Here is a 25,516-nt window from a genome sequence, read left to right as displayed (position 1 = left end):
TGGTATACTAAACTTTTTATCTTTTTCAAGGTTTCAGTTGTGTTCATATCAAGGGTTCAGTTGTGTTCATTTCTATTGCATGATAGACCCACGTTGAAATGCTGTGTGGCTAGCTTTCAACATTGGTGTGCTAGGAATGCACATTCCTCCAGTGTGCTCTGCCATGAAAGAATAAGGGTCACTCACAGCACTGCTTGCTCTAAGCTCTCGTTCTGTTCTCCATAGCTGCTTGCTTCTTTTGTCATTTGAAGCGTTGTCTAGTATTAGCCCTGTGTCTTTCTGCTGCTAGTAAAAGAGCAGCACTTATCACCAGGCTAGGGGCAGTGTGTAGGGAAGGCTTTAGACAGGCAGCATGGCTTCTGCGGTACATTGTTGGTAAGTGACATGCTTTGAACTGCAGAAGCCGTAGTCCTTGATCATGGACATGTAAAATTGAAAGTCAGAATCTGAGAGTTGTGAGTTTTGCCTTGGGCCTTATGGGGTCTCAGCTAAGACTGTGCATGTGCTTGTTCTGCAAGACTTTTTGTTAACATGCAGGGGGCTTACAGGCTGCCCATTGCTTACCATTGGTTGGCTTCCTTCATTGTTGATCTAATTTGCGTACTTCTTATTCATGGACTACTATAGGCTTCTTTTCTGTTTGTGTTTTTTTCTCCCTTGGAGCATGGATTCATTACGGTCTCCTTCCACTGCTCACCTTTTTCAAGTGCACCTCTTTTCTTTTTGCATATGAACTGTACAACAGTGAATTTGTTTTTCAGCTGCTTCTCCTTCCGCCATACTCCCCTGCCGGTCCCTCACGCCCAGAGTCTATTCTGTGTGCTTGCTACAAGAGATGTGAAACACAATAAAGGAATACAATCAACATGCACATTCCCCCTTCTTTCCCCAAAACGCAAAACATAAACAAAAGAATAAGTGAGTTATACGACAGATAATAGTCCGCTAATTTAACAGGCAACTTGATGTTACAACTGCAATGAGTACGCCTATCCACTGGTTCTTTAACAACTTCTTGAACTTTACTAGCAGGTGTTCCTGCAGAAGTAGGTCTTGATGACGGTGAAATAGAATTGTATATTGAATTGGAGAACACAGAGTCCTCATTAATATTCCTGTTCTCCAACAACAGCTCCTAGACCGAAATCGATCCAACATAGAATCATCATTATTGACAACATTACCACCATACCCATGAATATGAGTTTGCATAATAATGTGTTCTTGGTTAACAGAAATAGATAAAACATGACCTTTATTCCACTGCTCTTTTCTACACAGAAGAACAGACGTTTTAGAGACCCAGGTTATTTTTGCAGGAAAAGAAAACATGGATTCTCCTTTGACAACACTGACCTACCGCAAAGTCAAGATTCATAGCAGTTTTTTTATTATCAAAGAACATTTCACTCTTCTCATGTTTACTGTAAACCTCAGTTGCAAAAACCACCGTTGATGGACAGAATGCAGAACAATGTCATACATTCACCCCAGTACAGAGATCTGGGCCCAATTCCATCGTTTTTTTGCACTCCACACCACCCCAGTTCAGACATGGCCATATGCAAATCAGTCTGACCCTGTGCCTCATGGGAACAGTCCAGCCCGAACTGCCAAGCCATGCCTTCCCTGGACCGGAAACAAGCTTCCGAGGAACGGTTTCTGGCATTCCAGCTGTGGCAGAGTGGGCTAAAGAACGGTGATGGATTAAACCCAGATCTTTTGATTGGGTGTGAGTGTTTGATTGGTTCAGATGCTCTGTCCATTACCACCCCCTTTTGTACCTCTTTTGGCCGCCATAAGTGTGGCAGGGTATGCTCAGACGTGAGTCCCTTGCTCACTTTGCCACTGGATTCAAGCAAGCCGGGATGAAGACGGCTGGAATGCCAGAAACCGGTCCTCGGAAGCTTGTTTCCGGTCCAGGGAAGGCATGGCTTGGCAGTTCGGGCTGGACTGTTCCCATGAGGCACAGGGTCAGACTGATTTGCATATAGCCATGTCTGAACTGGGGTGGAAGAGTGGGCTAAAGAACGGTGATGGATTAAACCCAGATCTTTTGACTGGGTGTGAGTGTTTGATTGGTTCAGATGCTCCGTCCATTACCACCCCCTTTTGTACTACTGTAAACCTCAGACCACAGTTAATTTTCATCAACTCCACAATCATCCGAATTATTTGATACTGAGGAACTTAACCAGTCAGGAATAAGAGATGTGTTAGGTTTTCTGCCTTTCAACAACTTAAAAGGGGTAACCCCCATAGTGGAGTGCGTCTTTATCAAATAAGACCAGACTTATTCCTTAAGGTATTTATCCACACATAATCCAGCAGACAAACTTATTTGTATCCCTTTGTTCGAAATGTGATTATCCCACTCAACTAGGCCATTGGTTGCTGGACTATATAGGGATCTACAAATGCTTCATGCCATGTGAGGGTAAACATTTTTGACTCATGAAAAGACAAATGTGTCCCATTGTCAGTCACAATGTATTTAGAATAACCTTCTACAATGGAAACATTTTCCAGAAATGTCAAGGCATTTCTAGGGGTAGTAGGATCATCAAAGGAATAGTTGATCAGTTTATAATAGTAATCCACTAAGACTACCAACAATCTCATCTCTAGAGTAAGTAAGAAGAAAGGTATTGAAAAATCTAGAGCTACTTTCTCCCAAGGTCCCTCAGGTAGACGTTGCGGAATTCAAGATCTCTTGCAACTTCCAGTGTGTTTATCTGAGACTAAACGATCAGGGCAAGTATCCGCTGACCTACACACTTCAACATCCATACCTAGCCACAAGTAAAATTGACACAATTTTTTACATGTGGATGAAACACCGAAGTGTCCCCTGTGAGCAAGTTTAGGAAGACTTGCCCATAAGATAACTGGTGGTATAAACAAATGTTGTCTTAACAAAAACCTTTTTTTCCGTAAGTTCAGAAGCTACCTAAGTTTACAAGTCAGACACCTATCGCGAGGCCAACCTTCCCAAACATATTTCATCACCTGTTTAAGAACATCATCAGATTCTGCAGCATTGACCCAATCTGATTCAGAAAATGAACTTTTGCAATCACTCACCGCATCAGCAAGCACAAAAACACATTCCTGATCATCCTCATTTACAGCACCCCCCCCAGCTTTCTTTCAGGGGTATCCTGGATTGGCAATAGTCTCTACTATTCTTTCCACCTTCTACATACTTTACTTAAATGCCATACCCTTGGAGTTTCGACAAAAGTCTTATTAATCGAGCAGACTCGTTTCTATGACCATTGGCACTTACAAATAAACCAAAGGTTTATGATCTGTAAAAATGTCAAAACTTGTTCCCCAAATGTAAGATTTACATTTCTGAACACCCCACTTATGTGCTAATGCTTCTTCCTCAATATTGCTGTAGTTCATTTCTGCACACCTGAGTGACCTGGATGCAAAAGTTACCGTACTTTCTTTTCCATTCAGCATTTGGCCTAAAACCTCCCTACACCTGACGTGCTAGCATCAACTCTGACAAAATTACATCCAGTTACAAATGGTTGTACAGCAGGAGCTTCGATGACTAGATTATTAGCTTTGTTAAAAGCGGTTTCTACAGATGACGACCAATCAAATGTAATTTTTTTCTTGAGTAGTGATCTCAAAGGTTGTACTACCATGACATATCCCGGTACAAAGCGGGCGAAATATTCACATAAGCCTAAAAATGAGCTCAGGGCATCTTTATCAACAGGTGGAGGAGCTTTCTGTATAGCTTCAAGGTTGCAAAATTTAGGACCAATTCTTTCTTATACATTGTGCCCTAAATATTCCGCTTCTGTGGAAAAATGGTTACTCTTTTGGGGTCTGCCCGTCATTTCTTAGCTCTTGAGAATATTCAAAACACATTCAAGAACAATTAATTGTTGTTTAGGATCATTAGTGTAAATTAGGATAGTATCCTGCAATGCTTGAACATACAGCACATTACTAAACAAAACGTCGATCATTTTTTGGAAAACACTTGTGGCGAAGCAAGTCAAAAAGGCAAGCATAAAAATATATATGCACCAAAAGGCATAACAAATGTGGTGAGATATTGAGAATTTTTAGAGAGTGAAATCTAATGGTAACTCAGTGTTGGAAAAATTTTGTGGCTTTCCAAGATTTGAAAACATTTCCTGAATAAGTTATAAGGGATGACCATCATCCACAATGTTCTTAGTCTCTGTTTGTAAGTCAACACATAAACGCAAATCTTCAGAGTGTTTACCTGTTAACACAACCGAGGATACCCATTCAGAAGAGTTGGTTGGTTCATTTATACCATCTGCACATAAATTGTCTAAGAAAACTTTAAGATCATTCCCAACACCTAAAAACACAGGTCTAACTTTATGAAGATCACCAACCTTGAGTTTGATTTCATGAGTGAGCCACTTTACTATACCAACCCAAATGTTAGATACCTTGGGAATTTTGTGACAATATTTTTTGACACATTTTCATCAACATTGATTGTGAAAACAGGAAAATCACCCAACACAATTGGGTCATCTGAACCACGTTTTAAATTGAGACCCTACCTCGCTAACTCCATGTACACAATTCTGTCCCGTCCTCTAAGAGCTATGTAGATTTTGGTTTCAATTATCCTTCCCAAACATTCAAGAGAACTTATGAAAAATCCAAGCATTTCGATATCTTACCCACCAAAAGCCTTTGGATTCGCATAGGTGTGCTGTAATTGTTGCCATTTGGCCAATGTTTAAAATATGTGGTATCAGCCAGGGTAGTTATAGGTGCCCCTGAATCAGTCATTATCTTAATAGTAATACCCCCAATGGTTGCATCACATATTGGTCCTTTAATTTTCCTGCTCATCATTTCTAAAACATTCACACCAGAATCAATTGTTGGCACAATATCGTCACCCTGTTTAATTTTCTTATTGCTAATCCTTGTGTCACACTTGTTAGCTCTACATACAGACTAGAAATGACCTACGTTTTGCAAATATTACTTATCTTGCCTAGAGCTGGGAATGTTATGCTGTTTCTAAGATGACTTTTAGATCCACATTTACAACAATTAGTTATTTTTTTCCAATTACCGTGTCTGTGAGTTTTTTCTCTTAATTCTCATCATACTCGCAGCACCTGTCTCACATAAGTTAAAGGCAGACATTCACCATCGGATAATGCTTAGGTTGAAACTATCGATCTTTCAATGCTTTTTTGCAATGTCAATGGTTTCACTCAAAGTGGGATTCTTGCAAGTGAGTAGACGTTATTCAATTTAAAAAATAAAATAATTAACGGCAAACTGATCTCTAATATATGTCTCATCAGAAAGTCACAAGTTGAAGGTCCTATGTGTAATACTGCTACATATTCCTCAACGCTTTCTTGACTTTCTTCTGAAAAAAATATGTCTCTCTAAAACCACACTCTGTTCTTCTGAAAACCTGCTTTCTAATTTCTTTTTTTGGCCTCTGCATAGACATCCCAGACACCAAATTGGTCTTGTCTTGCTTCAGCGTCCGGTTAAATTATTAAACCTTTTTTCGTCCAGTGTGACTAAGATGACTGAAGAGAATGGCCGTTTCCCTTAGAGCATCAGAATTTGTAGCATCAATACTCACCAAAGGATTTTCAAATATGCACAACCATTCACGGAATCTTCTGTCTTATTTTCCTGGTTGTTGTAAAAAAGCTGTCTGATAATACAGTTTACACTGGATTCAGGAGAATTAGAACAGTTGCAGTAAATCAATGAAAAATAAGTTTCCCTTATGCTCCATAAATAAATAAATATATATATATATATAATTTTTTTTTTTTATTGTATAGTAGTGTATTGTACGATGACAAACTTAAGGTAAACAGATATGCACTTCATTTACAGGAGAGGATACCAATCCAATAAAGCTGCCTGCACGAATATTTTATTTTAATATTAAACCATATAAATAGTAACAACCCCAAACCAAGATGGCTGCCTACTTGTAACGTCACATATTTTCTACCGCTGCCTTGTGGGTAAATAGAAAGACTAAGTCCACTGCTCCATATCGGCGTGTGAGGCTTTGGGTGAGCTACTGCCAGATAAGGGTAGCAGGGTAAGCACACAATGATAGCTCACGCATGGTCCCTTCCACAGAATGTGTCATGCACACAGTTACTGCTCGAGCGCAGACCATCAGATTAAGAGCATTTCTCTCTCTCACGGAAATGCACCTCACAGCGGCCTCATGGTAGGCCATGAAAGTTCAAGGGTGGGCTCCTGAAATTAAAGGCACAGGGAAATCCAACTGCATATAACAGTACAGGTCCGACGGAAGGCACAGGAGCAATTCAGGAGCTCAGAGATTTCTGGGACCATCTATAGGGTTTGTCAGATTATAGAGTTAATCGTTGGGCTCCTTAAAACCAGATTATAGCCAAATTGTAGCTTGGGAAATAAATGAGGCTGGCAGTTGTTATTAAGTTCTAATCCATAAGAAGCCCACGACTAGGAATGCATTCAGGCACTCTAAGGAATCCGCACCAACTGATTCCAGCAGAACCTCTACACATTTCAAGTGTGGAATCATAATCTAGAATCCTAACAAAACATTCAGAACACTACAAGAGATGTAGAACACAATACAGGAATACTGACATCATACCACAGTTCCCAGTCGCTTATGTTTGTCTAGTGCCATACAGTTTTTACTTCTTTTGTGCAATGTTTTTGTAGACCTATTGTCAGTTGCTTCTTTGCAAAACTGAACAGTTTCAGGCTGTGCACTGTTGCATTGGAGAATGACTGGTACGTAGTGAGTATGGTGCTGCACCACATAGAGAATCTCAAAGCTAAAATCTTAACTCCTCAGTGAAACCTCCTAAATTCACGGTTTGTAGTTACACTTTGAGGGGTGATGATCAAACCACTAATAGTTCGTTTTGTGTGGAAATGGTTACATAAAGTGGTTTGTGATCTGGTAAAATGGAAATAAGACATTTTTAAAATATTCAATAGGTATTACTTTTTTGTACTTTTAGGAAGCCCTACAGAGGATAATCTCAACACTCGCAAATAAAAATGATGAAATCCAAAACTTTATCGACACCCTGAACCACACATTAAAAGGTGTACAGGTATGTGGGTTTCTTTCTTAGTATTTTTCCTCTGGTTATTATTTTGTTTGTTGTTCTCTCACGTTCCACTTGCCTCTTATTGTGTTGCGTTTGGTCTTTTTTTGTAATCCAGTCCTTTTTGTCAGTCACTCACCCTTGACTTCCCTCTGACAGCCCGTTTAAATTGATGTATTTCTTAGGCAAGTGATAATATAGCCTTATTGTTCCCCTGCTATTGAGTGATAATAGGTTTTTTTTTTTTTGTGAACCTTTATTAGCAACTAGCAGCCCGTCCGACCTTGTCCGGGAGCAACAGGCTTCCCCAACCCCCGCCCGCCCCGACATTTTCCAGCAGCCCGGGCCCCCGCCCGGCCTGTCCCCCACCTGCCCCGACCCCCGCCTGCCCCGACCCCCGCCTGCCCCGACATGGGTCCCCTTACCTCAGCCGCCGCTCCTCCTGCCTGTCCGCTGCTGATATACTGCTTTAAATATGTCTGTTCTTCTTTGCAGAGGTGTACAGCTGACCAATCCGTTCTACAGAGTGTACATTGGCTGGGAAAGCTTACATCATAGCTAATGTTTTTGGCATAGAGGTGTGTTAATGATTGCTGTTTCACCATAAAAACACAGGATCATTCTCTTTTCTCCTGCAGCCCGGGCCCCCGCCCAGCCCGTCCCCCGCCTGCCCCGACATGGGTCCCCTTACCTCAGCCGCCGCTCCTCCCACCTGTCCGCTGCTCGCACCGCCGCTGGCCTGTCCGTTGGTCCTCACGTCAGCGCTCCTCCCCCGCGCCATGTCCGCCGCTCCTCGTCGCGCTCCTGGACGCCGCTCCTCCCCGCTCTCCTGACGTGAGCACGCACTTCGGAGGGACTACTTTTTTGTTTACTGTAAATTTTTTAAATAACGTTTTTTTTTTTTCATTTATATAGCCTATAACCATCTACACACCCTGACGATTCCAACTGTGTATCGGGTGTGTGGATTGGCGCTGTGGTTCCCGAGTTTACCCGCCTCAAAGGCTGAAAGTTCTTCCTTTATTATAGTAGTATAGATTTAAAAGTATGGGCCTACAACCAACCCGGCCGGCCGCTAAGCAGAGCAAGAGTACAGCAAGCAATATGAAAAGTTATAGCTGCTCGAAATCCGGGGTCATAAAAATACCAGGGCAGATCTTGTAATCCGGTGCACAAACTTGAATCAGGATTTGAGAGGTTCATTTTCAAATAAGGAACTAAAAAAAGGGGGTGTCTCACAGTCGCACACAGTCCTACAATACTGCGCACGAATCAGGATATCTACAAACAGTACAGATACAAAGGTACAGATACAAAGGAAATATCGGGGGGTAGGATACATAGAACAGGAGAAATGCAGGCACAATCTCGGCACGTAGCGAGTCTAAACCCCACCCCATAAAACTAAACAGATTGCAGAGACCATGAACGACGACGACACTAAAAAGAGAAGAGAGACTAAAGGGCCATAGAAACAAATACCGAAACAAACACCCACCCCCCAACCCTGCACACCCGCAGAAGGCCATGGCCTACCCCCCCAGCAGTGTGCCTGTTGCCCTAAGGGAGACCCGAAATATAGGAAGAGAGAGAAAAGAGAGAAAAAGAATAGATAAGCGGAGGAGGGCCCTCGATCTTGCCGCCCGGCCCCGCCCTTCACACCTACACCCAGGAGAATCCCAGAAACGAAGTAGTACAGTAATGAGGAACATCAAGTCCCGGCCACAACAGTGATGAAATCCCGGTCAAACACATCCACTACACCGTCTGTCAACAATAAAGCCAATAGATTGTGAACCACATCATCCCTGACCCTGTCTGGCAATGGTACCGCTGAAAGTCCACTCGTCAATCGGTTCACAGAACAGCCCAGAGGGTCCAAACGATCTAGGCGGGTTAGGTCGGAGCATAGCCATAGGAAAGTACAGCAATCCAAACCCATCCAAGTATCGGCAGCGGAGATCCGGTAATATCGACGTCGACCCCGGGAGCTTTCCAAAGTTCACACACTGTAGTACCATCCAGGAAAAGAGAGTCACACAGTCCGGCAATCGCCACAACATAGCTGGGACAGTCCAATAAGGAAAATAGCGTTTTATCCCCAGCCTCCAGTTGAACATGTGTCCCGAAGAGACACCCACTTGTAGATCCATGTCGACTCGAGCGGTCTCGGGAACCGGGTCTTCCAGCGGCTCCCAGTACCCGGGCAGAACTGGGATTCCCTCCATGAACATAGCTGCGGGTTCGTCGGCAGCCCCATGGGATCGGACTGTATCTGCTAGAGACGGCGAGACAGCAATGGCGGCCATTCTTCTACACAGGTCCTGAGCATGCCAAATCAGGGACTCGTGCAAAACCGTTAGGGCAGCCAATACGTCCTTGGATGTGGGCTCCTGCGTACGCTGCAAGCATCCCGGCCCCATCCGTGAGACAATTGTCCGACATGGACATGGACCGTAGAGAGGGGCACCAGCCGCCTTCTTAGTCAATGTGGCCCCGTCCCTCTTCATCTCACTCAGGGACCAGGCATCAATGCGGGGCGCCACGGGATGGACCACTGGGGCTCAAAACAGTGAGGCAGGCTCCCCGAAGGAGAGTCACCAAAAGGCTAAAATCCCTGCCGCACCCCGGGAGTCGCCCGCCTATATCGGGGGCAATCCTTGGTTATGCCCGGGCAAAGAGTTTGGGGAGGGGGCAGGAGTCATGCGCCCCCTCTGACCCTGCTTCGCCACATTGCCCCTCAAGGGTCACCGCCAAGTGGACCGGGCCTTCACCGCTATCAGCGGCCCTTCAAGTCAACGGCACCCTCCGGCCGGCTCCTCACCGCCACCCGCGGCCGTTGTTGTTGCAGTCGCGGCCGGATGCATGTCCAGGTCAACGCCTCGGTCTCTTCACCACGTGGGCCGCAGAGCAGTCGGGGACAGTTCTCAGGGCCTACAGCACGCAGGAGCCTCAGGAGCAGACGGTAAGTGCTCGTTCTTCTTCTCCCACTAAAGTACGCCTCTGTAGCTCAGGATAAACGCCAGGATATAAGTGTGGGGCGAAAGGGTTCACGGAGCCGAGCGACTATGCGGCCATTTCGAATGCCCGCTTGGCTCCTCCCCCGAGTGATAATAGTTTTTAATTGCCCATTCCTATGTCCTGCATTTAATCTCAGGCCCATAATTGCAGTTACCAATGGTTAACATCTTGAGCAGTCGGCAATGACGCTTTGTTGACAACGGAGGTTCTGTAACCTCCACTGAGAGCAGCTTAACCTCAGAGTGATTTTTTTTCCCAGTATGAAATTCGCAAGGGTTTATAAATTCTGGACATCGAAAAGGCAGGAATCGTTTTTCCTCACCTATTCAAGGCCTTTATCTGCACGCACATTTGTTAAAGTTTTTCCTTCTAAAAAGTACCCGAGAAAGAAAAAAAGACTGCTTTCTAAACAAACAGCTTGTAATTTCGATGAAAGAATTGCAAAGGGTCTTGGGGTACTGTTACTCTAGTAGTTTTAAACAAAACCAGTACATCACAAGAAAGAAAACCTGTAAATAACCTTTATAAATAAAGACCTATGGAAAAAGGGAAGAATACTGGTTGGGATTAGCTTCCTCTCTTAGATTAGATTTTAGTAGTGCTACAACGTCTGTTCACTCTCTATGCATGTCTTCTTCTGCCTGTGAGTAGTGCTACTCGTTAATGATTTGTGCTGTAATGGAAAGCACTTATGTAGCTATTGAATTCACTAGCTGATGTCGCAAGTGGCCATCCACTGATGGGGTGACAGCTTCCAGGCCCAGTGTTTACTGTTTTCCTTAGTTACCACTAACAATAGACACTCCCTCCTAAAGTTGCCACGAGTATGTCCGTCTCTGTTCTGACAGCTGGGGAAGGTCTGATTCGATGACCTAATGGACTCCATTATTAACCTCATTAATATTGCCTTTGCTGATGGTCACATTCCAATTGGCTATAAGTAGTTGCTGTTGCGGCTATATTAAAGAGCCTCATCCTATGCCAAAACAGCTTGCCACGCTGTAGACGTGTTCCCATTTTGCCATTTTTTTTTAGGAACTTTCTTTTTCTTTTTTTTGACATATGAGAAGAACAAAATCATTTTGCCATTTTTATGTTGCCACTTTAGCAAATTGCCTTTAGAAATATGCTCTTGTGGTTTTTAGTGTTGGCGGTGCTTTGTGTAGTCAACTCTTTACCTAGATTGCACGGCTTACAATGGACTAGGATTCTGGGATTAGTGCTTTTAGGCAGTGTGAGGTCGTCAAAGCTGAATTTAGCGACTTTTTCTGTCATTCCATGTGGTTTACATAACAAGCTTTGAATTCCTTCCTAAAATTATTAAAACATATGAATGACTGTCTGCTGGAATTACAGCTCTGATCTGCCTCGATTTTATCTGGCCTAGGAGTACAAATGTTCAGAGGCAAACGATGCATGTTCTGAGCTTGGTCTTGAAGTCCTGCTGCAGCTCTGTATCGGGATCCCCTGGCTGTTCCAGAAACCTACATAGAGAGATGTGCTTCATTGCTGCATTATGCTAGAATCATTGAAGCTGCAGGCTGCTTTATTGGTCTGTGGTTCATCTTTCCTCTTTAAGAATGTCTATCAGGCATCACAGAGGGTCCGGAATCCTTTGTGCAATTCACTCTTTGTCGAATTGATACTATGCCCTTCAATTAGTTATGTATTTGGCAATCAAATGGTGCTTTGTAGCATTGTGGTATTCAATGCATGATTGATCACGTGGTAAATGAGCCCCATGTGTAGAGTTGACTTCAAGGTCTTAATTGACGTTGATATTTGCCTAAGCTGTCGACATAAGTGTGGAAACCTATGCTCTCTGTGCATGGCCTACTCTCCTTTTCTATAGTTATTAGCTAATTTTCAGATGTACTTCAATGTTTCTGTTTTCTAGACCAATTCCACCAAAGTTCTTTCAGACATGGATGAAGAGTTTGATGCCCTGTATGCTATTCTGGATGAAATGAAGGAGAGCATGACGAACAAGATCAAACAGGAGCAAGCGCACAAATCTCAGGAGCTCCAGGTAACTGCCATCATCTAGTTTTTACAATGAGCCCTTTGCAGTTCAGCCACTGCCTCTGCACAAATCTCACATTTACATATTTTTTTCAGTGAGAAGTTTGTTGATGTTTTTGTTAACTTTAATACACTGTTCCTCACAGAGAAAATGATTTGCTGTTTAATATACACAGAGGTGTCTAGTAGCTTAAGTGATGAGCAGTGACTTTTGCTTCATAGTATTATGTTCACGGGTATCTCCGTATTTCCGCTGCAGCCTAGTTTACCTGAACATTTTGATACCAGTTGTGAATTCTAAAGAGCTGTGGTGCACAACCATGGGATCAGTGTTTCTGGCACTCCAGGGACGCTGAGTTATTTGGCACAGATAGTGAATAAGGGCTCTGGAGACTTGTTTAGACAAGGTAAGGAAGTGAACTCAAGTTACCTAACCAGCGCATGTACTGGACACAATCTGTGCTTTTGAAGACCATATATCCTCTACCCCATCAGTACTGGGGCAATGTAGTGGACCTGCTCCTTGGGTAAATCGGTTCTCCGATTGTGCTGCTGGGAGTTGGTCAGCTGTTTTGCTCTGCATGCTCTGAGTAAAACTATTGCTTCAATATGACCTCCACTGGCAAGTTTGTGCTTGTTCCACACTTGCAGGAAGGGTTCGTCGAAAGGGCATCTCTTGTTTCAAGTCACAGATGAAGTTGAGGAAGTGGCAGTCGGTAGTGCTAGCAGTGAGTGGTGATACCAGACTGGATGATTGTACTGGTTGAGTAATGAAGTGGAGCAATAAGGGATGTGGAAGTGCAGAGGTTCTGGAAATATAACCACACAGTGAGTAGGTGCAGTAAGAGGGCAGCAGTTGAGGATGTCAGTAAAGTGATGGGGGATGCGCTGCATTGGGTTGGGGGATGGAAAAGGAATCACATCTGTGGGACAATAAGGTGTTAAACCCACCAATCTGAAGGCATCAGCTTAATATGCAAAACCTTGTAGATGAGGAAGGTTTCGGCAGAATGCAGCCGGCGGGGTAATTTGGGAGCAAGGTCCCCTTTCAGAGAAATAATAATTCCTAGGGTATTTAAGACCAGACTCTATGGCAGTTAAATGTGTAAATGCAAAGAGGAACCTGACAAAAAGATTACAATTTCAAGGATTAAAATTACTGTTTTTTCCTCCACGTCTTTTGCATTATTGTGGAAAACCGAAAACTCAATATCATTGTGCTTAGTGTTATTTAACCAATGTTGAGGCACTCCCTTTTTATACACTGCTCCATAGATAAGATGGAGGCAGTGGCATTTTTGGTGAAATAGTCTGTATTATGCATTTGACCACAGAAGTATTGCAGATGGGGGTTCCTTGGCTGGTGTGCCACAAGTGTGTTACAACTGATCGAGTATCACAAATTATCCATTGGCAAGTAGATTTCTGGCACTCGGCAGGAGTACTCCTTTTATTTCTCTGAGCATGACTCCTCTAACTGCACTGACGATGGTTTTGTTCCAATGTGCTATGGATGGAAAAAAGTCTAGGCATAAATGGGTTTGTGATTAAATACAAATTCTCAACATTCGCTAAAGATTTTACGTTGTGGTAACAAATACTGCTATAGCATAACCTATGATTTTTAACATTATTGTACATTTTGGATCAATATCTTAGTGTAATGCACTGGAGAAAAATGCTCTGTTTCAGTCCACTCTCGAGGGGTCGTCTTTAAGAGTGAATTTGGTGAGTGGGAGGTTTAAATCGTAAGTGGACGCAACCAGTTTCTGGGATTGATATTCAAAGAAATATGTCTGCAATACTTAAACAAAGTGTTCAGCCTTTATTTGCAAACAATGGAAGTAATCCAGTTAGATTTGGGACTTTGGGGAAAAGTGAATTCCATTAAAATAACCATCATTCCTCAATTTAATTAATTGCTTAGAAATCTAGTAATTGACATCATACATGTCGATAGTAATGTCAATGGTTGACTCGCATGATGTCTTTTTATGGTGTCTCATCACCAAACATGACTGAAGATCATGCTACAAATGCTCCCAGGTACACCCAAAACCCACTGGCAAACAGGAGGCCAAGCTCTACGTTGAGCAGCACAAGAAGCAAGACCGAGCCCATTCATCCTCCATCAGGAAAGTCAAAGTCTAAAGGACAAGTTGAAGAAGAGGAACAGGAGGCATACTCTAAGCTCTTCAATGTGCGGAGGCTTCAACTCCAGGGCGAGTCACACGATTGGCATTTCCAATTCTGCCCTCGTGCAGAATCTGGAGCCAAATCGCCTCAAATTCCCTAAGCCATTTTCGAATCCACAGCAAATTGAGGTCATGTTGCAGATCTACAAAGTGGTTCCAGGTCCCTCGTCCACATCTCCTGATGCAGCGGGCCTGTTTACGCCAACAGTCAGACATTTGCCTATGGGCCCTTCCCTGGCACCGACTGGCCATCACAAATTAAGCCTGCTGTGCCATCAGCGTGGGTCCATGCCTCAGCTCCCTTGCCTTTATGACATACCGGTTGTTCCTTCATTGTTGCTGGCTCTGCCACCAGTAGCGCTGGTTCCAGATCGGTCCCTGCCTCTGACCTCAGACCTGGAACCTTCCCTTGCAAGAGATTGTATAATAGTATGATACTCCAATATTAAATAAAAACCATGGGTTGATGAGCACTCTGCTGGTGCCTTGACAGAAGTTTTTCTGGCAGATAGAGACCATTTTTCAATCTGATACAGATGCTGTTCAAGACCTTCATCTTGTTCCTCGTGATGTATATGATGATGAGGAAACAGATCATGGGCTCATATCTTATTATACAGATGATGTTTATCTTGACTTGCAAAATGCCAGTGGCTACGATACCTAAACAAGTCCTAGAATTATCACTGCTAACTAAGCAGACTAAGACTAACCTCCTCACGGAAAGTTTGCAGCCTGCGCCTGCTTGCTTCAATCCCATGTTGGCATCTAACAGAGCCCTGACTGACCTACTTTTTGGCAACTTGATGCAAGTCATTCTCTGCCCCTGCAGTTAACTCTATAGCCAGATGTAACAGACCCGTACATGGTGATCCCAAGTTTGTGACACAACACCCCAAAGTCAGGGAGCCTTGTGTTCCACAAGCGAGTTCAATCCAAACTCTTCCCCAGCCGATCTGCCTGACGTGGAATCCAAGAGACATGATGCTAGTGGCAAAAAAAACAAATTTGTCAGTTTAGCACTGTATACTTGAATTTAGTTTGGCTCCTAGGTGGTTATACACATAACCTTTGGGATATGGCATGTGGGATTTTATCTGCATTGTCTGAAGATGTGCGCAACGCATTTGCTCTTATAGTACAAGACAGACAGGATGCTGTAAACTTCGTCCTGCATTCTTGGTTGGATACACCACTGATTCAGTTACTCGTTCAATGGGCAGCAGCATCACTAAGATTTCATGCCTAAAGGTGCTCCACTGGATTCTCTAGAGTTCTCCAAGCTTAACAGAAGGTTATGTGCTTTGATGGGGCTACTCTTTTTGGTGCAAAGCTGATGCAACCTTAGATCGCTTCAAGAGAGTTACAGAATGCTTATGGTCATCTGTGCCTTCAACAATATAGAAAACTCAGAGGTTACTAGAGGGGTCTTGTTTACCATCCATGGCAGCCTATGCAGCCTCCCCATGTAGAAAGCAGCTAGCACGTATAGGTGAAAAATTCAGGCGAATGTCAAAACATGCAAAACTCGCCTTTTTTCCAGCCTGTGATGCAGTATCAAGGTTGCTTAGCTGCTCCACCAGTGGGGGGAAAAACAAAGCCCAGGACCGTTCCTTTCAAGAGCACTGTGAGATGCCAGGCAACAAATTTACCTAAAATAACTGCAAGTAGATAAATAAATTTCCCATACAGTGACCGTGCTCTTGAAAGCAGCTTCCCTATAAGGGAAGCCTATGTACATTGCCTGCCTGCAGGGCTCTCCTGGTTCAGTACGAGGGAGGTGCCACACACAGGCATCTTTGCTGGGAAACTTGCTTCGATTAAGTGTCTTATGTAGTGTAATTAAGGTCATATAATTACCATTGAGGTAATTACAAAGTCTGATCCCTGACAGTGCTTGATGGCACAGGAATTCCTTGTTCTGCACAAATGTATTTCTCATTGTGTACGGTGAGGAATTATTGTGCTGCAGGGCATGCTACCTGAATTTTGCCATTTCTGTTTTTTATTTAGGGCAGGCATACGCAAAATCTGCAGAAGCGGGTGGGGGCAGCTGTTTTGCACCATCTTACCACAGTTTTAAATAAAGGTAATTCACCTACCCCTATTGGCAGGGGTGTTGTCAGAGGATGGGGTGAAAAATAGAAGCTTAATTCCTCATTCTGTTCTTCTCCAAGCACCACCTCCAACCCTCTTTAGTTTGCACACAAGCGAACAGTTCATACTAGTAGGTGATAGGATCCAGCATTGCCTGTCTCCACTCGGTCCTCAAGTTTGCCCATGTTGGCTGTGCTCTTTCCTTTCTAGAGAATCTACACCCAGTGCCTCCTGTCCTCCAATTTACACTCTGAGCCCAGTATTCTCTCCAAAGAAGTGCTGATGCTACTCCCCAAGTGGTGATCCAAATCGTGCCCATGCAGGAGAGAGGATTAGTTAGTACTCTTAGTTTTTCCTGCCGCAAAGAATGATAGAGGGCACTCAGGCAAGTCTAGAACTCCTTCCTCAAAAAGAAGTTGTTACTGTGGGCCTTTGACCTCAAGGACTGCAGAAAGTATTCATGTTGGCCCTGCAGTCCCAAAGGAAGTATATCCTCTTTGTAGAAGGGCCAGGCCACTTTCAGTTCTGCCCCAGGCCACTTTCAGTTCTGCCTTTGCAACTTACTTTTGCTCTTTCGAATTTTCGAAGGTCTTCTTTGTAGACTGGGGGATACACTTATTCCCATATACCAATACGACTGGCTGTTGAAGACTGACTTGAATCAGCTGGTCAAAGACAATCTTGCGGTGTTACATAAATGAGTCCAATTCCCTGCTTCTCCCTGAATCCCATCTTTGGTCTGTTCAGAGGATTTCCCTTACAGGTTACATTCTGGACAGAATTGCCCTGAAGGCCTTCCCTCCCTGAAATGAGTTTGGCACATTCAGTTATTATCACAGGGTTTTGGTCCAGGACTACCGTTCTAGTCCTGGGGCTTTTAGTCTTCTCGCGTCGTTCCTCCATCTTGTGCCTCATGCCATTTGGCACCCATGAACCTTTCAATGTAATCTGGAAGTGTAGTCAGCCTAGCACTGGGGTATCCTTTTTTTGCAGACTCCATGTGTCTGACAAGGTGGCTTTCGACCTTCAGGTTTGAATTGCAGACATCAATCAGACATATTGCAGACTGTTCTTCTTGCCTCCGGGTGCTCCGTGGTGCCAAATATGTCGACACTGGGGTGGAGGGGGTCTCTGAAGAGGTTTTTTATCTCCTGTGGAGCAACATCACCCCTTAACTCTTATGGAGCAGACCGCCTTCTGGCCCTATAAGGGTTTTTCCTTCAGTCAAGGAAAGTTCGTCAAGGGTATAACATGCAACTCAACCACCTTGTGGTACTGCAACAAGCAAGGTAAAATAGGGTGTCTGGACCTCTGTTTGTAATCTCTGAGACTACAACAAAGGGTGCTACTTCAAAGCGTTTCCCTGAGAGTCAGTCATTTGGAGAGATCCCTCTGCAAAAAGGCAGAGAAACGCAGCAGGCATCTTCTTGCTGACCACAAGTGGCATCTTCCCCCAGAGGTGGCACATAGCAGCTTTGTCCATTGGGGCACTCCCATGGTAGACCTATACGTCATCTCTGCATTTTCTGCCTCCCATGGGACTTTGGCTTCTTGTACATATTTCCAATTCTGCTTCGTGTTTCGCAAATAATAATGAAAGTCAGAAGGGAGCAGGGACAGCTAATTCTAGTAATCCTGGTTTGGGCTTGAAGAGTCTGATACTCCAGATTACAGTCTCTGATTGTCTAACCTCCACTTATCTTTCTCTTCAACCTACCTGCTGTACGAGCAGCCAGACAAAGTTTTCTACTTGACCCTCCACAATTACACCTACTTTCATGGATACTGAGCAGAACTAAGATTTTGATCTCCTTTTGGAAGTAGTGTATGTCAATCTGGCTGCCTACCGAACCTTCTAACAAGTCAATTTATTGAGACCGTAGGTCCAAGTTGTTTCCCACTGTGAAGGATAGCATATGGACCCCTTTGCAGGAAAGTTTGTATGATGGTTTGCTTCTATTATCTATGGCCAGGCAAATCTTTGTTGTGGGCATCGTCAGAAGTAACATTTCAGCCCTTTTAACCTTTCTTCATTTGCTTTATCCGCCCTCATTATTTAAAGAAACCGGGGTGATGCATTTATTAAAATGGGCTAAAACGGACTTCTCCTTCCCTCCTTCCTTATGCCAAAGTGTGACCTCCATTTGCTCTTTGGTGTTTTTTTGTAATACAATTTTTTGTATCTTTATTGTTTTTTTTTATCACAGTGTAATATACATACATATCTTTATAAGCATGGGTACATTTCTTAAAGGTAGTACAAAAGTGCAATATATCAATGTACGCTTAGGTTAACACACATGGCCATGTGAGTATAAGGTCATCATTACAGTATAACTCAATTAGGTTGTAGCATATAGTTATGAACCATAAAAACAGTGTAAACGCATGCAGCACTCCCTTCATGCCGCCCCTCCTATCGCTGATTCACATTACTTTCTCCTGCCTCCATCATGCTCTCGCCATTGTGCTATGAGACATATCAACTTGGTAGGGCACGTGGCGAATTCCATATCCCCGATATCCGACAGTCTTCCACTTCCCAAATATAACCCCAGTGTATCACCATGACCACACCTGACTCGGGTCAGTCTTCTTCGCAGGCCCCAAAATCACTGTGGCTGAGTGTCTGATTTCTGTTTCAAATTTCTTAAGATGTATTTCCCATTGATCCATATATTCTCATCCCCCATCACTAGCTGTTGTCTGCCAGTACTGCCAACTCCTTCCTCATCCATTTCACCAGATCCTTCCTCCATAGCTCCATTACTGGAGCCGTGCTGGTTTTCCAACCCCATAGCTATACAATGCTTCGCTAGCACCAGAGCCATGGTCTAGAAGCAGACAAGCTGCTTTATTTGTTTAGTAACTGTGCGCTAGCCCAGCAAGCATCTAACTGGATAGGGTGGCAAAATAGATGCGGTTGCCTCCTAAATGTTTTGTGTTACCTCTCTCCAAATGTGGTTATTACCGTACAGGTCCATACCATGGGCACATAGTCCACCTCCTCCATGCGACATCGAGGACAAGTGGACTGGGCAGGAGCGAACATTTTCCCTATCCTATTCAGGGTGAGATAAGCATGATGTACATAATTCAATTGGGTGAAGAGGAACGTAGCATTCCTAGACACTGTCTTTTATTGATCCCAAACTGCACACCCATGAATTCAACAGTATTTTGGCCGCCAACTTGTCTTCCCACCAGTCCTTAAGAGACTGTGATCCCCCAACATACTCTGTAGCAGTGGCCTATGCAGTCCTGTGATGATTTGATTTGTCCGTCCCAAATCTAAAACCATCTGTGGCTGTCTTGTAATGTGGGGTAAATCTTGTTCTGAGCCCCACATCGTACCCGTGACCCCTCTTAGGGTAGAATATAAGACATTGTCCTGGTCCCAGGACATATGTGGGCATCCGGTCCTCAAACAAGCGCAGCTTTTTGTTCTCTACTAGATCCCCCTTCCATGATTCTCGTGGTCGTCCAACTATCTATGTGGTGTGAGTCAATCAGGCACCTACTTTGTGGTGGACCCTAAAGTGGAAGATTTGGGGCATAGGGTATTGCCTGGTTACCTCAATTTAAATTCTTTCTCAAGCACCATGCAGCGACTTTAAGCAGTACATTGATAATGACTCTGAAGTACGTGGTGCTCAGGAACCACTTCAATAGACTGTGCAGTCACCCACCTGAATAAGGACCATAGTGCGGTCGATTTGCAGTAGCTCCCCTAGCCAGCGCATCCACCACTAGAGTTGTGCCGCTGCATAACAAAGCTCATAATTGGGGCACCCAAGTCCTCTCTGCTGCAGCGGGGCATACAGTGTATTCATTGGTATCCTATGCTTGGCTTTCCCTCACATGAGCGCTGTGAGTAATTGCTGCAGGTCTGCGAAGAATGACTTCTTCAGTATTACCCGGCAGTGCTATTGAGTCCCTACCCATTAGGGATAGAGGTAACTTCAGCCAAAAAGGCATGGATTGTCTTATCGAAGCCAGTGCCCTCCCAATGTTACCATCCATAAGGTTGCACTAAGTGTGATATATTTGTACACCCAAATACTTATTGGTGTTTGATTTCCATTGTAATCATCCCTACAGGACCTCCCATTGTGGCTTGGAAGAACGAAGCAGTGAGAACCGACACAACTTGATTTAGTTAATCAGTAGCCCAGAAACCCAGCCAAACTCATCTAACAGACCCATGACTTCCGGCAGCATAGCAGGGTCTACTCTCAAGTATACCAAGGTGTAATCCGCATATAGAGACACTATTTGGGGCTGCCCGTCTACATGACTTATCTTATCTTAAGAGAGACTTGTATAGCGCTCTGTCACCATAGGTTTCCTGGCGCTGGGTGGTACTGAGAGATGTAGAGAGGGGGGGCTAGCCAGACTGTGTCAAAAGATTGGTTTTAAGAAGTTTACTGAATTCCAGCAGAGACATGGAGGATTTGAGCGATAACGGCAACTGGTTCCAGAGTTTGGGAGCCAGATGAGCAAATCTGCAACCACCATATTTTTTTAGTTTGATTGGGACTGCAGTCAGACGTTGACGGTGGGAGGACCGAAGGTTACGTGCCGGACGGTAAGGAGTCACTAGGGACTTTAGAAAGACGGGGGACGTACCCGTCACAGCTTTGTAGGTCAGGCAGCCGATCTTAAATGCGGCTCTCTGTTCGACCGGCAACCAGTGGAGTTTACAGAGTAGTGGTTTTGCAGACTGCCACTTCGGGGTCTTAAAGGCTAGTCGGGCCGCCTGATTCTGCACAACTTGCAGCCTATGTAGCAGGTATTTCGGTAGGCCATGATACAAGGAGTTGGAAAAATCCAGGCGGGAGAGCACAAGGGCAATCAAAACTTGTATCAGGGCTTCAGGCAAGAGTAGGTGGGAAACTTTCCTGATTCTCCGAAGCTGAAACATACACGAGGATACGACTGCACCAACCCGAGGCTTGAGGGAGAGCTCTGAGTCTATGATAACCCCCAGGCTCTTTGCCGATTTAGCCGGGATGGGCGGGGAACCCAGCTTTGTAGGCCAAAACTGTGGGCCTCAATGAATGGAGCTACTGCCAGGGAGAATTAGCTCAGTCTTCCCTGGGTTCAGCTTGAGCTGATTGAGGTTCATCCATTGCTGGATATGTAACATGACCGCCTGACAGTCGAGAGCTGCGTTAGGGGTGTTAAGAGGAAAGATGATTTGCAGGTCGTCTGCATAATTGAAGACGGTAATGTCCCAGCTCTTCAGGGAATGGATGAGCGGGCGAAGATAAAGATTAAAAAGCAGGGGAGACAGAGAGGAACCCTGAGGCACTCAACAGATGAATAGTTCCTTATTAGCCGTGAAAGGACCCAGGTGAACAGCCTGGGTTCGGCCTGTCAAGAAGGATTTAATCCAGACCAGGACCGAGCCCTGGATGCCGTCTTGCTCGACACGGTGGAGAAGGATGTTATGGTCCACCATGTCGAACGCTGACGACAAGTCCAGAAGGATCAGGGCCTGAGGAGACCCTTTGTCGGCGTTGCTCCTGAGAGAGTCCATAACCGCTAAGATCACAGCCTCAGTAGAGTGGGCAGGTCAGAAGCCGCTTGGTTAGGCTCAAGGTAGCCGGAGGACTCGATGAACTGAGAGAGGCAGCAGGTGACATGTGCCTCCAAGATCTTAGAAAAATAAGGCAGGAGAGAAATAAGCCGATAGTTGGCAAGGTCCTCTGGATCGGCTCCGGGTTTTTTCAGCAATGGTACCAAGGCAGCTTCCTTGAAGGAGTTGGGTACGATGCCGGCCTCAAGAGAGGTGTTTAGTAGAGGCAAGATGCAGTTGGGCAGAGCCAAGCAAATGTCCCTGAAGACCGAGGGAGGGCAGCAATCATTGGGAGAGCCAGATTTGACTCGGGAGGCAAGTTTGGCGAGGGAAGTAGAGTCGAGGAGGGGGGGGGAAGTGTGACAGTGAGCATAGGTTACCAAGGGAGGGGACAAGTGGAGCAGCAGGGGGGCAGTGGGGATAGTGTTCTTGATCTTAATGATCTTTTCAGTGAAAAAGCTATTTAAAGCATCACAGGATTGTTGGGTGGGGACCTGGGAAGGGAGAGTTCTGGCATCCGACATCAACTCGCCCATAATTCTGAATATTTCCTTGGACTTATTGGGGGCGACAGAGATTCTTTCAGAGAAGTATGAAGATTTCGCAGATATAATTGCACTTTTGTATATTTTTCGTGCCTCAACGTAAGCCTCTCTGTCGAGTGGTAAGTAAAAACGCCTCCACCTGCGTTCCATCTGACGCAGTTTGAGCTGCTGGGATTTCAGGGAAGTATTGAACCTCCTGTGTGACTTGCTGTGGCGAGAACGGGGAAATTTGGAGAGGGGGGCGAAAAGATCCCTGGCTTTGGTGATCCAACTGGAAAAGTCGTTTTCCAAGGCCTGGACTGTCGCATTGCTGCGCAATGGAGGTTGAGTGTCAGCCAAGGAAGATAGGAAAACTTGCGAATCAAGGGTGCCCCATTTGCGAGCGACCCCACCTGCTACGGCAGGAGCTTTAACACGGCCCCTGACTGTAATCACCGTGTCGATTAGGTGATGGTCCGACCAAATACAGGGAGTAACCACAGGACAGGAGAGAGTGAGGTTGTAGGTCCAGATGTGGTCTAATATGTGACCCCTGACATGAGTGGGGGAAGAGACAAGTTGATTCATGTTGAAGCTAGAGAGGACTTCCAACAGCTCTGCAGCATGGGGCCAGCATCGCTGTCGTTTACCAATAGTTAAAAACGCCGAAGATGGCGAGTCGGGCAGATGAGGTGATCAGATTGGCTAATTGTTCGCTAAAAATGGCAGGAAACAAAGGCATAGAGGACGGGGGACGATAGAGGACAATGAGAGTAAGGGCTCCCTCTCCTGTTTCAAGACTGATGATAAGATTGTCTACATCGACAAGAGTGAAGGAGGATGTGGAGATGATTTTAAACTCCTTCCGTATGACAGCTCCCACCCCGCCACCGGCGCGGCCGGGGGGACGATTGATGTTAAACATATAGTAGTCAGGGGGTAGGGCTGCCAAAATATCGGGGAGGGAGTCATCAGTTAGCCAAGTCTCAGTGATTAAAAGGATATCAGGGAACTCATCGGTGAGTAGGATAAAAAGGTCAACATGACGTTTTACAAAAGATCGTGTGTTTAAGTATAAGACAAGTATACGTGACTCTTGATTATCCGTGCATACTGGGGGATGGGCAATAGGGTGAGGAGAAGAGGCTGTGCGCACAATGCCCAATAAAGAAATGCGATCCCGACAGGCAGGGGGTAGGTTACAATGTTTGGGTTGTAGATTTCTCAGGGCAGAGGGAGTATATGTGATAGAGGTGACAGAGGCCCTGGTCCCTGAGCCCGGTCGGCCGCGGACGGGCGCAGACAGGCAGGACTCTGGCACGACTCCGGCGCGAGTCAGGCGCGCCCGCGAAGTGCGTCCGCTGTGCGGAGGAGTAGACATCCCCTTTTATGCGCAACTAGAGCGCGCTAAAACCCACCCACACACAAGATGGCCGCCGCAATTGTGTGCCTGGGACCAACTCCACAGCGTCAATACTCTGCTGGGAGTGGCCCAGGGCAGCGGGAAAGAGGGGGGACGGGGTCAGCAAGTCAAGCTTATTAAAATCAAGCTATTTAGAGCAATTTACGAAGGGGCAAGAAAAACGCCGATTTTTGCAATTAATTACAGTTTTAAAATCAGGTAAAATCAATGGAGCACAAGGTAACACAGCCTCCCGGCTTCCGCCTCAGGAGGAGCTCAGACACACACAATCAAGCGTCTGGCCGATAGGGACCCCTTTTATGCTCAACTAGAGCGCGCTAAAACCCACCCACACACAAGATGGCCGCCGCAATTGTGTGCCCGGGACCAACTCCACAGCATCAATACTCGGCTGGGAGTGGCCCAGGGCAGCGGGAAAGAGGGGGGACGGGGTCAGCAAGTCAAGCTTATTAAAATCAAGCTATTTAGAGCAATTTACGAAGGGGCAAGAAAAACGCCGATTTTTGCAATTAATTACAGTTTTAAAATCAGGTAAAATCAATGGAGCACAAGGTAACACAGCCTCCCGGCTTCCGCCTCAGGAGGAGCTCAGACACACACTGTCCCAGTGGGTACCCCGTACTCTTAGCAGGCAGGCCAATGGTTCCATGGCCAATACAAACCGCATTGGAGAGAGGTTCAGCCCTGCTCGCTGCCCCTCTTTATGGGAATCCCATCTAAAATAATTGCACCTGTTCAAACCCTAGCAATTGGACCCTTGTACAAAAGTGCTATCCGTTGTCAGAATTGCGGTCCTATGCCCAGTATACCCAGTGTGGATTGCAAGAATGCCCACCCCAGGGTGTCAAAGACGTTCTTGATATGTAAGGAAGCCACCCTGCACTTTGTTTCCGTCATACATGCCCAGTCCATGGTCCAGAACAGTCTGCAGAGATTCAGGGATGTATTTCTGCCCGGGATAAAGCCGTTTTGATCTGGGTGCCCTAATGTCTGTACCAGTGGTGGTAGCCTGTTGCAAAGAACTCTTCCCAAAAATTTGCAAACAAGGTTTTCTAACTATAAGGGGTAGTATGATGCAACTTCCAGCGGATCCACAACTATTAGTATCTCTCTCATAGAATTAGATAATATACCCTGTCCCTTTGCTTATTCATAGACTTTCAATAGCCTGGGAGGGGCAGCTGGGTCTGGTGGGTGGTGTAATACTCAATCAGAAACCAGTTTGTGCCTGGAGTCCTGTCTCCTGTCTCTTGTAATCGGTTTCATAGCTAGTTTAATTTTCTTTAGGGTCAGAGGGGAGTCCAATTTCCTTGACTGTATAAGATGAAGTGAGGGGATCTTAATACCTCCCAGGTAGTCCGAGGCAGCTGCTGTTTCAATTCCCATATCATCCCTGTATAGATCCGGGCTTTGCCACTAGGCGTATGGTGAACCTTGTTATCATAAAGGCAATATTTAGTAGATTTGTAATGAAAAAGGACAAATGGGGCCACAGCGTTGACCTTTTGTAGCTCTTCAGAAACATTTATTTTGTG

General features: G+C 45.1%; 1 protein-coding gene across 5 annotated transcripts in view; it reads left to right on the top strand.

Moving 5' to 3' along the window:
* Positions 1–25,516, top strand: part of FSD1L (fibronectin type III and SPRY domain containing 1 like) — a 359,379-nt gene that overhangs the window by 99,994 nt on the left and 233,869 nt on the right. For all 5 annotated transcript variants that reach the window (XM_086962086.1, XM_086962083.1, XM_086962085.1 and 2 more), the window contains exons 2-3: positions 7,029–7,124; positions 12,037–12,168. In XM_086962086.1, coding sequence (XP_086818212.1) covers positions 7,029–7,124; positions 12,037–12,168 — 228 coding nt within the window. The remainder of the gene's footprint in view (positions 1–7,028; positions 7,125–12,036; positions 12,169–25,516) is intronic.

Source organism: Lissotriton vulgaris, chromosome 3_1 (genome assembly GCF_964263255.1).
Source record: "Lissotriton vulgaris chromosome 3_1, aLisVul1.2, whole genome shotgun sequence".
NCBI classification, from domain to species: Eukaryota; Metazoa; Chordata; class Amphibia; order Caudata; family Salamandridae; genus Lissotriton; species Lissotriton vulgaris.
Note: the sequence above shows the minus strand (reverse complement) of the source record. Positions and strands in the feature narration are given on the sequence as shown.